Raw genomic sequence first — 14,590 nt, 5'->3', positions numbered from 1 at the left:
TAGGCCTAGCTGCACCCTTTGGCTGGGACTGGTGGGAGCGGGACCCCAGTACTTCCTAGGTCCCCTTCTCCTTCTCTACCTTCAGAGACTGTTGTCTGTTATATACCCCAAAGCTCCCTAGACCTGCCAGACCCAGCCATCCCGGGAGACCCAGTGGTGCTGGTCCACGTTCAGCCGGGTTGGGCTAAGCAGTGGAGGATGGGCCCAGAAAGATGTCCTTATGATGTCACAACGTGGAATTCCTTCTTCCTGTCCTCCTTCCCCGTATCCCTAGCCCAACTTTCCCATCAGATCAGGATGCAGCTGGTTTTGATGTTAGAAAAACACTTGGGCTGATGGGCTACACTTGCTCGTCGCTCTCCTGATGCCCAGCCCCCCGGCCACCGCCACATCCCCAGCCTCACACAGCTCTGCCAACAGGCCCAGGTTCCCTCAGAAGCAGCCAGTGTCCATGAGCAAACAGTTGGAGAGGGTTCTATGTGGAGGGCACTGAGATAGGCTTGGTGGAGGGACACAAACATTGCAAGGCCAGTCCTTATCCCCCAGTTGCTCACCTTTTTATGAGGAGGACACCTCCTGGTTTGTAAACGGATTCAGCTCTCCAATTAAAAGTCAGAGATTGTCAGAATGGATTTGAAAATGATTCAACTATATGCTTGCTATCTACCAGAAACTCACTTTAGAGCCAAAATCACAAACAGGTTGAAAGTTAAAGAACAGAAAAAGATACTCCATGTAAACAGTAACCAAAAAAGACAGTTGGGGTGGATATACTAACATCAGAAAAAATAGGCTTTAATTCAAAAATCATTGAAGAGACAAAGAGGGATATTATATATTCATAAAAGCATAAGTCCATCAAGAAGATATAATAATTATAAACATATACACACCTAACAACAAAGTCCTAAAAACTATGAAGCAAAAATTGACAAAACTGAAGGAGAAACAGACATTTCTACAATGATAGAGACTTCAGGATCCCACTTTCAATGAACGATAGAACAACTAGACAGAAGATCAATAGGAAACACGACTTGAACACACTACAAACCAAACAGGCCAAACAGACATACACACAACACTCTACCTAAAAACAGCAGAATATACCTTCTTCCCAAGTGCACACGGAACATTCTCCAGGGAAGATCATATATTAGGTCACAAAACAAAGTTGCGATAATTAAAAAAAATATATTTATTTAGGCTGAGCCAGGTCTAAGTTACAGCATGCAGGATCTTTAGTTGCGGCAGGCATGTGGGACCTAGTTCTCCGACCAGGGATTCAATCCGGGCGCCCCTGCGTTGGGGTGTGGAGTCTTACCCACTGGACCACCAGGAAAGTCCCTGAAATAATTTTTTTTTTTTTTTTTTTTTTTTTTCCCCCCGTACGCGGGCCTCTCACTGTTGTGGCCTCTCCCGTTGCGGAGCACAGGCTCCGGATGCGCAGGCTCAGCGGCCATGGCTCACGGGCCTAGCCGCTCCACGGCATGTGGGAATCTTCCCGCACCGGGGCACGAACCCGTGTCCCCTGCATCGGCAGGCGGACTCTCAACCACTGCGCCACCAGGGAAGCCCTGCGATAACTTTTAAAAGAGTAAAATCACACAAAGTATCTTTTCCAATCACAGTGGAACGAAACTAGGAACCAATAATAGAAAAACTGGAAACCTCACAAATATGTGGAAATTAAACAACATGCCCCTAAACAACTAATGGGTTAAAAAAGAAATCAAAAGAGAAATTAGAAAATGCTTTGAGACAAATGGAAATGAAGATAACATACTAAACTTTATGGGATGCAGCAAGAGCAGTGCTGAGAGGAAACTTGCAGCTGTAAACGCCTCATTAAAAAGGAGGATCTCAAGCAAATGAAACCCAAAACTAGCAGAAGGAAGGAGATGATAAAGATTGGAGTGGGCATGCCACGGAGCAACTAAGCCCGTGAGCCACAACTACTGAGCCTGTGTGTCTAGAGCCTGCTCTCTGCAACAAGAGAAGCCACTGCAATGAGAAGCCTGTGCACCGCAGCAAAGAGTAGCCCCCACTCACTGCAGCTAGAGAAAGCCTGTGAGCAGCAACGAAGACCCAATGTGGCCAAAAAAAAAAAAAAAAAAAAAAAAATTACAGTGGAGATAAACAAAACGAAAGATAGAAAAACAACACAGAAAATCAATGAAACCAAAAGCTGGTTCTTTGAAACGGTCAATAAAATTGACACACCTTTGAGTAGACTAAGAAAAAAAGTGAAAACCTGAAAATTACTAAAATCAGAAATGAAAGGGGGTCATTACTATTGATTATACAGAAATAAAAAGCATTATAAGAGAACAGTATGAATAACTGTATGCCAACAAATGAGATACCTAGATGAAATGGACAAATTCCTAGAAACACACAAACTACCAAAAGTAACTCAAGAAGAAATAGAAAATATGGACATATCTATAACGAGGAACGAGATTGAATCAGTAATCAAAAACCTCCCAGGAAACTCCAGGACCAGATGACTTCCCAGGCAAATTCTACCAATCATTTAAAGGGTTAACACCAGTCCTCAAACTCTTCAAAAAAATACAAGAGGAGGGAACACTTCCTAAGTCATTCTATGTGACCAGCCTTACCCTGATGCCAAAGCTAGATAAAGACATCACAAGAAAACTACAAACTAATATCCCTTAGGAATATAGATGTAAAATTCCTCAACAAAATACTAGCAGACTGAACCCAGCAACATATTAAAAGAATTATACAACATGACCAAGTGGGATTTACTCTAGAATGCAAGGTGTTTCAAGATACAAAAATCAATCATTGTAATACACCAAATACGAAATGAAGGGGAAAAACCACATGATCATCGCAACTGATGCAGAAAAAGCATCTGACAAACCCCAACATCCTCTCAAGATAAAAACACTCAACAAACAAGGAATAAATAAGAACTTCCTCAACCTGATAAAGTGTTTATGAAAAATCCACAACTAACTTCATGCTTAATGGTGAAAGACTGAAGTCTTCCCCCTAAGATCCGGAAAAAGACAAGGATGCCTGCTTTCACCATTTCATCTATTCAACTTTGTACTGGACATTCTAGCCAGAGCAACTGGGCGAGAAAGAGAAATAAAAGGCATCCAGATTGGAAAGGAAGAAGGAAAACTATCCATAATCACAAATGATATACACACATACAGAAAATCCTACAGAATACACACACCGACACACACAATTAGAGCTAATAAATGACTTCAGCAAAGTTGCAGGATTCAAGAATACACAAAATTCAGTTTTATTTCTATACAGACAATTTTGACATCAATTCTGATGCGTGGGTTTTTTTCCCCACACCAAGCAATTCTCTGACACCAGCTAAGTGCTCTACAACACAACTCAGTTCTGACACTGAGATTCCACAAGTTGGAGCCGCAGAATATAGGTCTCCTGATCACTCTTCAACTCAACAACCTTGGTTCCCTACTGTGTGTGGAGTAGCCGGTGAACACCTTATCCTGACGTTCCAGGTCCTCCCCTGACTGTCCTAAAGCACCTTCCCAAGATTCACAGCGCTTGAACAGTTACTACAATACATATCAAAGTACCTGCCCTTCCCCACAGCCTCTCCTCTTTTAAAGAGTCCATGGAGCAATCATTCCACAAACACTTATCAAGCACCTTCTGTGTATGCTGACTGGTGTTAAGATATTCGAGGCCTTCTGCTTAAGTGTGTGTGTGTGTGTGTGTGTGTGTGTGTGTGTGTGTGTGTGTGTGTTAGGGAGGCAGGGCAGGTGTGTGGATACACACAAGGTCTCTGCCCTGGGAGAAGTGCTGGGGGAGGGGAATCAGTGCACTGAATAGATTAATAATTTAAATATTCAAGCATCACTGCCAATGCCACCACCAAGTTCCAGTACTTTAGACAGAGCAGCTCCTCCAGGGTGGTCTTCTCTAGTTCCTGCGGAAAACATATTGGCCCCCAACTTAGCATTGGCCAGAATTCCGGTTCTGGTTTTTAGATGCCAACAAACCCCGGGCCCTCTTTCTAGGGAGAAGGAAAAGCACACCTCCAACCTCCTCCCGTAAGGTCCAGGTACCTGGAGTATGAAACGGCCAGGAACGCACGTTGAACAAAGACAGAATAGAGGCCCGGTCCGGACGGAACTGGGTCCCACCTCCTGTTCAGTTTTCTTCGACCCGCTGCTCCAGGCATCGGGTTGTGAAAATTAAGAATCATCTCCAGTGTAAAACACGACCGACGAGGATGGGATTCGAACCCACGCGTGCAAAGCACAATGGATTAGCAGTCCATCGCCTTAACCACTCGGCCACCTCGTCCCACGTACAGCACTCTTTTCCACATTCCTTTATCTCTCATCTCCGCGCCTCCCGGGACCCTCGCAGGCACTCCTCAGTACAGATCTGATGAGGCCTAGAGGAGGGAGAGACGGCGGATAGAAAGGGGCTTTCTGTGTTCCTTTCCGCCTGCCAGAGGCGGGAACCCGCGCCATCCTTCACCATTCTGTAGCCAAAGCTCTGCCACAATTTCCCCTCCCTAAGTCAGGGACGAGCGCGCCGGGGTTTCAGGATGCGCTTGGTCCAGGAGGTCGTGCACTGACCCGGAGGAGGGGGTGCCTGTCCCTGGGAACCCAGCAGGCGCGGCGGAGCGGTGGCGGGCAGTTTCCAGCGTTTACAAAGCGCGCGGCGCGAGCAGAGGATGCAGTAGCTCCTCCCAGCTCACAGGGGGCGAGCTGGCGCGCCCGAGGCCAGCGCGGGCGGGAGGGCGCGGCTGCGCGAGGGGCTCGGCTCGCCTCGGCTCGCTTCGGCCGCGCTCGGCAGGCTGCGGTAAATCCGGGCTTGCGGCGGCAGGCAGAGGCTGCGGCCCGGTGGTCCCTGCTGCGCGCCGCGAGCCGCGAGAGCCATGCAGATGTCCTACGCCATACGGTGCGCCTTCTACCAGCTGCTGCTGGCCGCGCTAATGCTGGTGGCGATGCTGCAGCTGCTCTACCTGTCGCTGCTGTCCGGGCTACACGGGCAGGAGGAGCAAGACCAATATTTTGAATTCTTTCCCCCGTCCCCGCGGTCGGTGGACCAAGTCAAGGCGCAGCTCCGCACCGCGCTGGCCTCCGGAGGCGTCCTGGACGCTAGCGGCGACTATCGCGTCTACAGGGGCCTACTGAAGACCACCATGGACCCCAACGATGTGATCCTGGCCACTCATGCCAGTGTGGACAATCTGCTGCACCTGTCGGGCCTGTTGGAGCGCTGGGAGGGCCCGCTATCCGTGTCGGTGTTCGCCGCCACCAAGGAGGAGGCGCAGCTGGCCACGGTGCTGACCTACGCGCTGAGCAGCCACTGCCCCGATATGCGTGCCAGGGTTGCCATGCACCTTGTGTGCCCCTCACGCTATGAGGCCGCCGTGCCCGACCCCCGGGAGCCAGGGGAGTTTGCCCTGTTGCGGTCCTGCCAGGAGGTCTTTGACAAGCTAGCCAGGGTGGCCCAGCCCGGGATCAATTACGCGCTGGGCACCAATGTCTCCTACCCCAATAACCTGCTGAGGAATCTGGCTCGTGAGGGGGCCAACTATGCCCTGGTAATCGACGTGGACATGGTGCCCAGTGAGGGGCTGTGGAGAGGCCTGCGAGAAATGCTGGATCAGAGCAAGCAGTGGGCGGGCACAGCGCTGGTGGTGCCTGCCTTCGAGATCCGTCGAGCCCGCCGCATGCCCACGAACAAAAACGAGCTGCTGCAGCTCTACCAGGTGGGCGAGGTGCGGCCCTTCTATTATGGGCTGTGCACCCCCTGCCAGGCGCCAACCAACTACTCCCGCTGGGTCAACCTGCCAGAAGAGACCTTGCTGAGGCCTGCCTACGTGGTGCCCTGGCAAGACCCCTGGGAGCCATTCTACGTGGCTGGAGGCAAGGTGCCCAACTTCGACGAGCGCTTTCGGCAGTATGGCTTCAATCGTATCAGCCAGGTGCTCATAAGGGAGAGGGCGGGGGAATGGGGCAGGATGGGTGGTGGGGTCAGGGAGCTCTGAGTGGCTCTGGATGGAAAGGAGGCAATGAGGCAGGAGGGATGCTCAGGATGCCTCCAGAGGAATAGGAATGCTGGAGCGAGCAGGGATGTCAGTCTCTGCCCTAGGAATGTCATCAAACTTTGCTGACCTGTCTCTTCCCCCCACAGGCCTGTGAGCTGCACGTGGCAGGATTCGATTTCGAGGTGCTGAACGAAGGTTTCCTGGTTCATAAGGGCTTCAAAGAAGCTCTGAAATTCCATCCCCAGAAAGAGGCCGAAAATCAGCACAATAAGATCCTTTACCGTCAGTTCAAACAGGAGTTGAAGGCCAAGTACCCTGACTCCCCGCGTCACTGCTGAGCCCTTCCCTCCCCTAGTCTGAGAAGTCTCAGCCTCCTCACTCCTTAGGCCACCCCTCAGGCCTGACTGGGGTAAGAAATGTCACTCCACTTTACAGTGGTAGCTGTGGTGTTTGAACACTGGACTTGAGTATGGGATGCTGGGATCAAGTCCTAGCTTAACCACTAACTAGTTGTGTGGCCTTGAGCAAATCCCGTTCTCTCTCTGAGCCTCAGTTACCCCATCTGTTAAAGGGAGGTGAGAATACCTACCTCACAGAACTGTTGGGAGGTTCAGATGAGATGCTACATGTGAAAACATTCTGTAAGCTTCGTACAAATGTGAAGTATTATTAATATTATTACAGTATTATTATTGTTGTTATTCTTATTGTTATTATTATTAACACTCTTGGGTGGGTGGGCTGTAGGAGAGCAAAAAGTATGAATGGGGCAGAGCTGAGAAGTCTGAGTACTTAACAAAATGGGCATTTTGGAAAGAAATCAGTTGAAGGTGTTGAATTTAGTTCTTAGCTTTTGGGCAACTTCCTGGTTGTCTCAGGCCTCCGTCTCGGGGGCCCTGGAGAAGGGATGGGTCTGCAGGCTCTGTGCGTGGGAGTCTAAGATCTGGACCCCTGAATAAGCTGGGCTGGGTAATTTGCCTACCGACTACAATGTGTAAATAAATGAGTGTTCACACCTAAAGCTGGCTCCATTACTCTCCTGAACCGGGCGGGGTGGGGGAGCAGGTCGCGGGCTCTCCCCTTTCAAGCCGTGGGTGGTGGCTGCGGACCGAGGCGCGCGGGCTGCAAGAGCAAGAAACGCACAAGGGCCTTTCCTGCCTGTGCAAAGCCTGTGTGAATTTCAGTCGGTTGCTATGGAAACCGGCCTGCGGTATCCCGGCATGCCTCGCCCTCAGCTGTCCAATTGTGAGCACTCCGACGGGCACCTGCTGATGACGCACGCGGAAGCGTGGACAGGCTTTCGGTTCAGGAGAAAAGGCCCCCTCGGCGCTTCTGCGAGCCCCGAGGCGGCGGCCAGTACCGGCAGCCTTCGGCACCTCTCAGGGAGTCTCGGACGTGAGGCCGGAGGCCCAATTCCCCGCGGGTGCGTAACGCCAACCCTGGCGCCTGGTTCGCCCTCTCCGGCCAGTGGGTCGGAGCCGGCCCAATCTCCAGAGCCGAAGCGGAGACTTAACCGTCCGGACGCGTGCCGGGGGCCGCGGGACCGGTGCTGGCCGTGGAAGAGCCAGTGATTGTCCCTCCCGCGCCCGCGCGTACGCAGATGGAGCGGGACGGGAGGCTCTCGGCGCGCCGTAGAGGGGCTGTGTTGGCTTATTCGAGGGTGGGGAAGAATCTTCCTTCCGAGGAGGCCTGCCCTCGACATGCTCACTTTCTAAGAGAGAAGCTGCCTGTGCATAGTGCCTTCTAATTTACTTTTCCATTCCTTACCGCTTGCAATCTTTATTATTCTCTTTTTATACCCAAGGTAAGGAGGAGGAGGTTGTGATTTAATTTAGCTCACCCAGTAGACTCAGAGACTGCTGGAGAGACCTCCCCCAACCGCTAACCCTTTCTGGTCTGGAAAGGTAGGACTTATCTACCGCTGCGTCTTCCAAAATAAATATATTTAACAGTGAAGAGGAATTGCGAAGTTTGGGAAATGCAGGAACTGAGGCTTGAGAATGGGAAAGATGAGGCTGGTTTGGAGAACCGAGGTTTTCAGGTCAGGGTCAGATCATTTGTGAAATCACTGAGGAATGTTTCGAAACTGTCCTCTAGGCTAGGCCAGTTAATTTACTTGAATTGACGTTTGCTACCGCTACAGAGGCCAGGGGCTACCAAGAAGTAAAAGCCAATCCCTGCCCTGCAAAAGTTTGTTTGGTTTAGTTAGTATTTGCAGATCCTGCAGTCATCAAATGAGTCAGTACTGTGCTAGGCGAATAAAGCGCATGTGCAGCCCAGCCCTGGTGAGACTTACAGACTGGTTGGGGAGACAGACATGAGAATGGGCAAATAGACATGTAAATAAATAAGGAAGGGTGTCTACACGGAGCTAAAGGACTACAAAAAAAGTGCCCAGACAAGCACATCACAGTGAACCAGAAGCCCCCAGTAGACAAAGAGATGATCTGTTGAGAAGACTATTTATTCGTCCTCTTGGGTGATCTTTTGGCCGCACTTGGCACTGTCACGTCTCCTTTGTTCTGAAGTTCTCTCCATGCTTTGAGTTTTCCCTCCTCCATCTCTTGCTACTTTCCTTCTGTTTTGCAGGGGTCGCATCATCTGCCCCTTTGGTGACCCTGGGAGTTCCATCATGAGCCCCTTCTCACTCCACACATTCTGCCTTGCTGGTTGCACCCTCTCCCAAAACCTGAAGAACTCACTATATGTGATGACCAGATTTCTGCAGCCCAGATTTCTCTCTGAGGCTTAGACCCAGGCGCCCCCAACCTCTCCTTTCGGGGTCTTTGCTCACGCTACTCACTCTGGTTAGAATGCTCCCTCCCTCAACCAGCTCAGCTCATCTGTCTGGCCCATCTTCCTCTGCCCTCAAAACTGCAGCAGGCTCTGGGTCCCAGGTTAGCTGCCTCTCCCATATGTTCCTCGTCTTAACTCTTCTCACCCCACGGTAATGATCTGCTTCTTGGCCTCTCTCTCATCCAGGACCTTGTAAACTTGAGGTCAGAGACTGTCTTTCTGTCACACTTGTGCCTGCTTCCTACCATGGTGTCTGATGGTACCTAGCATATATTAGATTTTCAATAAAGATTAAATGAGTGAATAAAAGAAGGAATGCTTAACAGTGTTCAGTGTTGCTGAGAAGTCAACCTGAGGTAAGCACCAAAAAATATTGGCATTAGGTACAAGGAGGTCATCTGTTAACTCTGCAGGATCAGTTTCAGCTGAGAGCAATGATACAGAAACAGACTGGAACAAGCGGGAGGTGAAAGTAGGAAGAGCAAGGCCTGGAAAAGGTGGAAAACGGGGGGCGGTTGAGTGGAGTGGGGTGAAGTCTTGTGTTTCTGCTTTTTCTATATGGTGGGAAATTCCTGAGCGCGTCTAAAGTTTCATGGGGAAGAGCTGTCAAGAGGGAGAGTGGAGGATGCAGAAGACGGGAGCACTGATGACGTGAGGTCTTAGAGGAAGCAGAGGGAGACAGGGTTTGAGCACAGTGAGAAGATGAGCGTTGTAGACTGTTCTCAGGACGGGAAGTGGATGGCTTCATAGGCAGAAGGGGCAGCACGCTGGGCGAGGCTCTGGGGAGGAAGTGCGTGGTGTGCTTGAGAACTAAGCATTAGAAGGTGGGGTGAAGGAGCTGGACCAGCAGTTCAAGTCTAATCTATGCAGGGCCTTGAAAGCCCCAGTCAGAAGTTTGGGCCCAGTCCCACAGACAGTAGTGGGGAGCCCACCCTTGGCCTTTCCCATCTTATGGATCGTCACCTTGGCCACTGTTCCCGGGATTGGGATCACCAGCAGCCTCCAAGGGCACATGGGCATTTCTGTGGCTTCCAGGCTGCTGGGAGATGTGCAGGCAGGGCCACTTGCACCTGCCCCAGCCAGTGTGTGTCCCGGGTGTGGCGAGTCCAGTCACCCCTGCCAGGTTGTCCCCATCTGCAGTGAGGCTTGGTTTGGTTTCCCAAGGGGCCACTTTCCCGCTCAGAGCTGTGGGCAGTGGCCAGTGATGGCTCCACTCCTCCTCCCAGAGCCCAGATGCCCGTCCAGCCTCCAAGCAAAGACACAGAGGAGATGGAAGCAGAGGGCGACTCAGCCGCCGAGATGAATGGGGAGGAGGAAGAGAGCGAGGAGGAGCGGAGCGGCAGCCAGACCGAGTCCGAGGAGGAGAGCTCAGGTGAGCCCCACACGCCCGCGCGCCCGCCTGCCCCGCTCCGCCGGCCCTGACTGGCCTCTTGTCCCAGAGATGGACGATGAGGGCTACGAGCGCCGCCGCAGCGAGTGCGTCAGTGAGATGCTGGACCTGGAGAAGCAGTTCTCGGAGCTGAAGGAGAAGTGAGCAAGGGACCCTGGGGCTGGGCTTCCAGGAGGCAGTGGGCCTGGGGCCGGGCAGGGCTGGCTGGGGCCTGCTGTGGAGCGGGCGCTCCGCTCGTGTTTGACGGGCGAGCACACGGGTGCGCGGCTGCCTCTTACCTCCCAGGTTGTTCAGGGAACGGCTGAGTCAGCTGCGGGTGCGGCTGGAGGAGGTGGGAGCTGAGAGGGCGCCCGAATACACAGAGCCTCTCGGGGGGCTGCAGCGGAGCCTCAAGATCCGCATTCAGGTGGCAGGTCTGTGCCCTGTTCCCCTACCAGAAGCCATGGCTCTCTGTCCCCTTCCCGTCTCGTCCCTGCCCTGCCTCACCGGTGCTAAGGCCCCCCTTTATGGGCCCCTGGGTCCCTGGCCAAGCAGGACCTCCCTCTCCCTCCCTCCACAGGGATTTACAAGGGCTTCTGTCTGGACGTGATCAGGAACAAGTACGAGTGTGAGCTGCAGGGAGCCAAGCAGCACCTGGAGGTGAATGTGCCGGGCACTGGGCGCTAGGTGGGGACGGAAGTGGCCACCCCGGCCTGCCTGGCTGAGCCACTCCGCCTCTTCCAGAGTGAGAAGCTGCTGCTCTACGACACCCTGCATGGGGAGCTGCAGGAGCGGATCCAGAGGCTGGAGGAGGACCGCCAGAGCCTGGACATCAGCTCTGGTGAGGCGAGCGGCTGGCCGGGCACCCCTGCCCCGGGCCCTGTGCTTTCAGCGCCTGCCCCCCATCTGGGCCTCAGCTTCCCCGCCTGCACAGGGGGGTTGTAAGAGGACCTGCTTTGTGGTCACTGTGGGGACTGAGAAAGCAGCCAGGGAAGCGCCTAGCCCAGAGCCTGGCACACAGTGGGGACTCAGGAAGAGCGGGTCCCCTGCCCCCCTGCTCAATTTCCAGAACAGAGGTGTCATTCTGACACGCGCACGTGTCATGGCTAAGTCCTCTCCATGTCCGCAGGCCGACGTTCATACAGGGCGCTGGGGAGGGAGGAATTATTATCGTACCCCTGTCCATAAAACAGATGAAGAAACCGAGGCTCACAAAATCACGGTGACCTCTTTCCCAGGGTTGAACTCAGCTTCCAACCCCAAGCCCAGGCTTCTCTGCACTGCCCTGGTTGGGGTAGGGGCGGGGGTGATGGGGAAGGGCTGGCCCGGCCCAGGTGAGGGACGCAGGCTACAGGAGTGGGGTGTCCTGGGATGGCCGGCACCCCAATCCTGACCCTGGTCTGGGGCACAGAGTGGTGGGATGACAAACTGCACGCCAGAGGCAGCTCGAAGACCTGGGGCTCCCTGCCGCCCAGCAAGAGGAAGAAGGCCCCTCTTGTTTCCGGTATCCTTTCCCCCACGGTGGCCCGAGCTGGGCGAGAGGTCACGGCGGAGGAGGGTGGAGGGACACGGAAGACGGAGGCAGACCAGACTCATTTATGGTCGTCATCTGGCACCCTGTGGCCGTGCCCAGTCAAATCCAGCCATCAGGGATTTTTTGCGGGGTCCTCCTAGGCTGTGTGGACTGTAAAAAAATAGAAACATCCATCCAGAGATTTCCCCATAATTTCCTGAGTGAGATCTCCTTTGAGGCCCTTCTGGCTTTCTCATGATGTCCCAGGCTTTCCCGCCCCCATGCCTTTGCTGACTTTCCACTCTCCTATCGGCTGCCTTTGCCTGTGTGCCTGCTCAGTGCTCGTCTCAGTTGTTACCTCCTCCACGAGCCTCTCCTGGTTTCCCCGCCGAAATGGCTATTTAGGTATTACCCCTGTACCTAAACTGGGGCACCTGCCTCCCATCTGGGCATGGTCATCTGTGCCTCGCCCCAGGTGTGAGTCCCTTTGGTCCAGGATCTGCTGTGCCTGCCTCCCTCCTGGCACAGCAGCACGGAGTTGAATTGAATTGAATTCTCTTGTGCTCCCCACCCCACCCCTCATATTCCTGCAGCAACCAGATTCTCAGGGCACTGACCTCCTGGTGACGGGAATCAGGTTCACGCAGGGAGGGAGGGAAGAATCTGGACTGCAGAGACTGGAAGGGTGAATGGGAGGTGAGGGTGTGGAGACGTCAGGGGGACAGAGTGGCTGGTCCCCACAGGGGAGTGTGAGACCAAAGGAGGATTGTTGTCAGGACAGAGGAGACTCGAGTCTCTTTGTAGATGGGGAAAGGGGCCAGATCCCTGAGTGGGTGGCATGGGCCTTGGCCTTCTGACCTTGAGACCGGAGAAGAGGTGAGGGGAGCTGAGGAGTGGTAGGGTTGAGGCTGGAAGGCCCCCGTGGAGTGGGTGAAATAGGCCATAGCCATGCCACCCCTCCACCCTGCCGAGAGCCCGAGGGCCAAGAGATAGGAGGTGGAACCTGAGCTCTTATCCAGGTCCTCGACTCCCCACCCCGCTGTCCACGGCACAGCCTCTCCTGAGTGTTGGAGCTCCCAGGCCAAGGCCCGTCACCTGCCCCCTCCACCAGGCTTCCTGCTTCCTTGACCCCCATTGCAGGCCCTTACATCGTGTACATGCTGCAGGAGATCGACATCCTGGAGGACTGGACGGCCATCAAAAAGGTGGGTCCAGTGCTGCCTGTCTCAGGATGGGGGCTAACAGTGCAGCACCCCCTCCCCAACCAGACGCCAGCTTTGGTCTTCGCAGGCTCTCCACGTGTGGACTTCCTGAGGGGCTGGGGCGCTCTCTGCTCAGCTCTCGGCACCCTCTGCCTTCAGCCCAGGTTTCCTGGCATTGCTTGACCTCACAAGCCTTGTTTGGCCTGAGGCTGCCCTGGAGGAGGGATTTTCTAGTTTACATCAGCCCCTTCCTGGTTGCAGGGCAGGTTTTGATGGGGGGGTGGGTAAAGGGAGGGCGGGAAGGCGGGAAAGCAGCTGGGCTGCCTGGGTCTCTGACAGGAGAGCACATCAAACCTTTGCCTAGAGGGGGTCTTATCCCCCGGCAACCCCTCTTGTGCAGCCTGGACCCAGCAGCGCCTCCACCCCAGAAAGGCTGATGGTAGAGGGGGGACTTGCCAAGCTGGAGGCAGGCTCTCAGGGGGGTTTTCTTCTTACCCACCCAGGCGAGAGCAGCCGTGTCCCCTCAGAAGAGAAAATCAGATGGTAAGAACCAGTGGGGTCAGGACTTCCCTGGTGGGCCAGCGGTTAAGACTCCGCACCTCCACCATAGGGGGCGTGGGTTCCATCCCTGGTCAAAAACCCCACAAACCACCAGGGTTGCTCTCCCTCCCCCAGCCCAGCCTCCAGGAAAGGAGCCCAGAGGGAGGCAGGGGCTGTGTCAGCTCAATGGCCTGAGAGAGTCTGGATGGTCTGGGTGTGAGGGCATTGTAGGAGTTAGGGCGGGGGTGGGTAATGGGGCTAGATGATGGACCCGCCCCGCCAGCTCTGGTTAGGGAGGGTGGAGTGCTGAGCCCTAGCAGCCGGCCTGGCGAGCCCAGAGTACCAGAGAGACCCAGGAATCGGGTGTGGAGCTGACCTGCACCCTCCTGGCCTTGCCTGCTCTGGGCCAGACTGAGGCCACTCCTCTCAGTCCGCCATATGAAGTGCCTGCTTCCCTCGTGGTTCGGCATCCTCTCACCTGCAGTGATTTTTCCCTTCCTGTGTACCCCCAGGACCTTGACCTTGCTGTTCACAGCCAGGGGGCCCTTGGAGCAGCTGGCAGCAAACCCAGCATTTGAACTTACCTGCTGCAGAAAGGCAGACTGACAGGCCCCTCAGCGTCTGCCCAGCCAGCCCTCCAGTGCTGCTGTGGCCCTCCCCTCCAGCCGCCACTGGTCTGGACTCCTCTGCCCCTCCTCGGGGCCCTGTTCAGCTGTGGCCTGGAGCTGCCCTAGCCAGGCAACACTGTCTCCTCCATCCCTGGCCAGCCCACCACCTGCCCCCACTGAAGGTCAGCCTTCGCGGTGCCCTCCCTGATGAAGACGTGTCCCATCTTAAGCCAAAGCAACATCCTTTCTGCTGACCTTGGACCCGGCTCCCTAGTCACCGAGCCAGTGAGCTGGGTCCCACTTCACGGGAACTCTGGGCCAGAAATGATATTTGGGGGACCTTTGTGTCCTGGCTGTTGCTGGAGGTGAGAAGGCAGGCTCCCCAGGTCTTCCTTCTCAAGGCGGTTCCTGGTGTCCGCCTCCCAGATTTCAGGGACTGGAATTAAAACCTTTCCTGGGACTCTGGCGTGACCAGCGTGTGTCTAATTTACCTTGCAAGGGAATCGGGGCTCTCATGGAGAGTGCTTG

At 54.2% G+C, this 14,590-nt stretch overlaps 2 protein-coding genes and 1 non-coding gene across 9 annotated transcripts; 2 read left to right on the top strand and 1 right to left on the bottom strand.

Moving 5' to 3' along the window:
* Window positions 1-4,250: 4,250 nt before the first annotated feature.
* TRNAS-GCU (transfer RNA serine (anticodon GCU)) lies at window positions 4,251-4,332 on the bottom strand. The gene has a single exon. It is a non-coding gene; the product is annotated as a tRNA-Ser (tRNA).
* A 405-nt stretch (window positions 4,333-4,737) lies between these two features.
* B4GAT1 (beta-1,4-glucuronyltransferase 1) lies at window positions 4,738-7,055 on the top strand. Its single transcript, XM_059067935.2, has 2 exons — window positions 4,738-5,971; window positions 6,181-7,055. Exons 1-2 carry the CDS (start codon window positions 4,916-4,918, stop codon window positions 6,370-6,372), a joined length of 1,248 nt encoding a protein of 415 aa, XP_058923918.1. The 5' UTR covers window positions 4,738-4,915; the 3' UTR covers window positions 6,373-7,055.
* A 233-nt stretch (window positions 7,056-7,288) lies between these two features.
* BRMS1 (BRMS1 transcriptional repressor and anoikis regulator) lies at window positions 7,289-14,522 on the top strand. Of its 7 annotated transcripts, XM_059068816.2 has the most exons (11): window positions 7,304-7,457; window positions 10,057-10,202; window positions 10,270-10,360; window positions 10,506-10,633; window positions 10,780-10,859; window positions 10,944-11,040; window positions 11,611-11,703; window positions 12,853-12,917; window positions 13,418-13,457; window positions 13,590-13,699; window positions 13,967-14,131. In XM_059068816.2, the coding sequence occupies exons 1-11, from the start codon at window positions 7,306-7,308 to the stop codon at window positions 14,030-14,032; spliced, it is 1,068 nt and encodes a 355-aa protein (XP_058924799.1). In that variant the 5' UTR covers window positions 7,304-7,305; the 3' UTR covers window positions 14,033-14,131. The 7 variants fall into 7 exon arrangements, with proteins under 7 accessions (XP_058924795.1, XP_058924799.1, XP_066893719.1 ...); XM_059068812.2 differs by lacking the exon at window positions 13,590-13,699 and having other exon boundaries at window positions 7,289-7,457; window positions 13,967-14,522; XM_067037618.1 differs by lacking the exon at window positions 13,590-13,699 and having other exon boundaries at window positions 10,515-10,633; window positions 13,967-14,522.
* The last annotated feature ends 68 nt before the right edge of the window (window positions 14,523-14,590 follow it).

This window comes from Kogia breviceps, chromosome 7 (assembly GCF_026419965.1).
Source record: "Kogia breviceps isolate mKogBre1 chromosome 7, mKogBre1 haplotype 1, whole genome shotgun sequence".
NCBI lineage: Eukaryota > Metazoa > Chordata > Mammalia > Artiodactyla > Physeteridae > Kogia > Kogia breviceps.
Note: the sequence above shows the minus strand (reverse complement) of the source record. Positions and strands in the feature narration are given on the sequence as shown.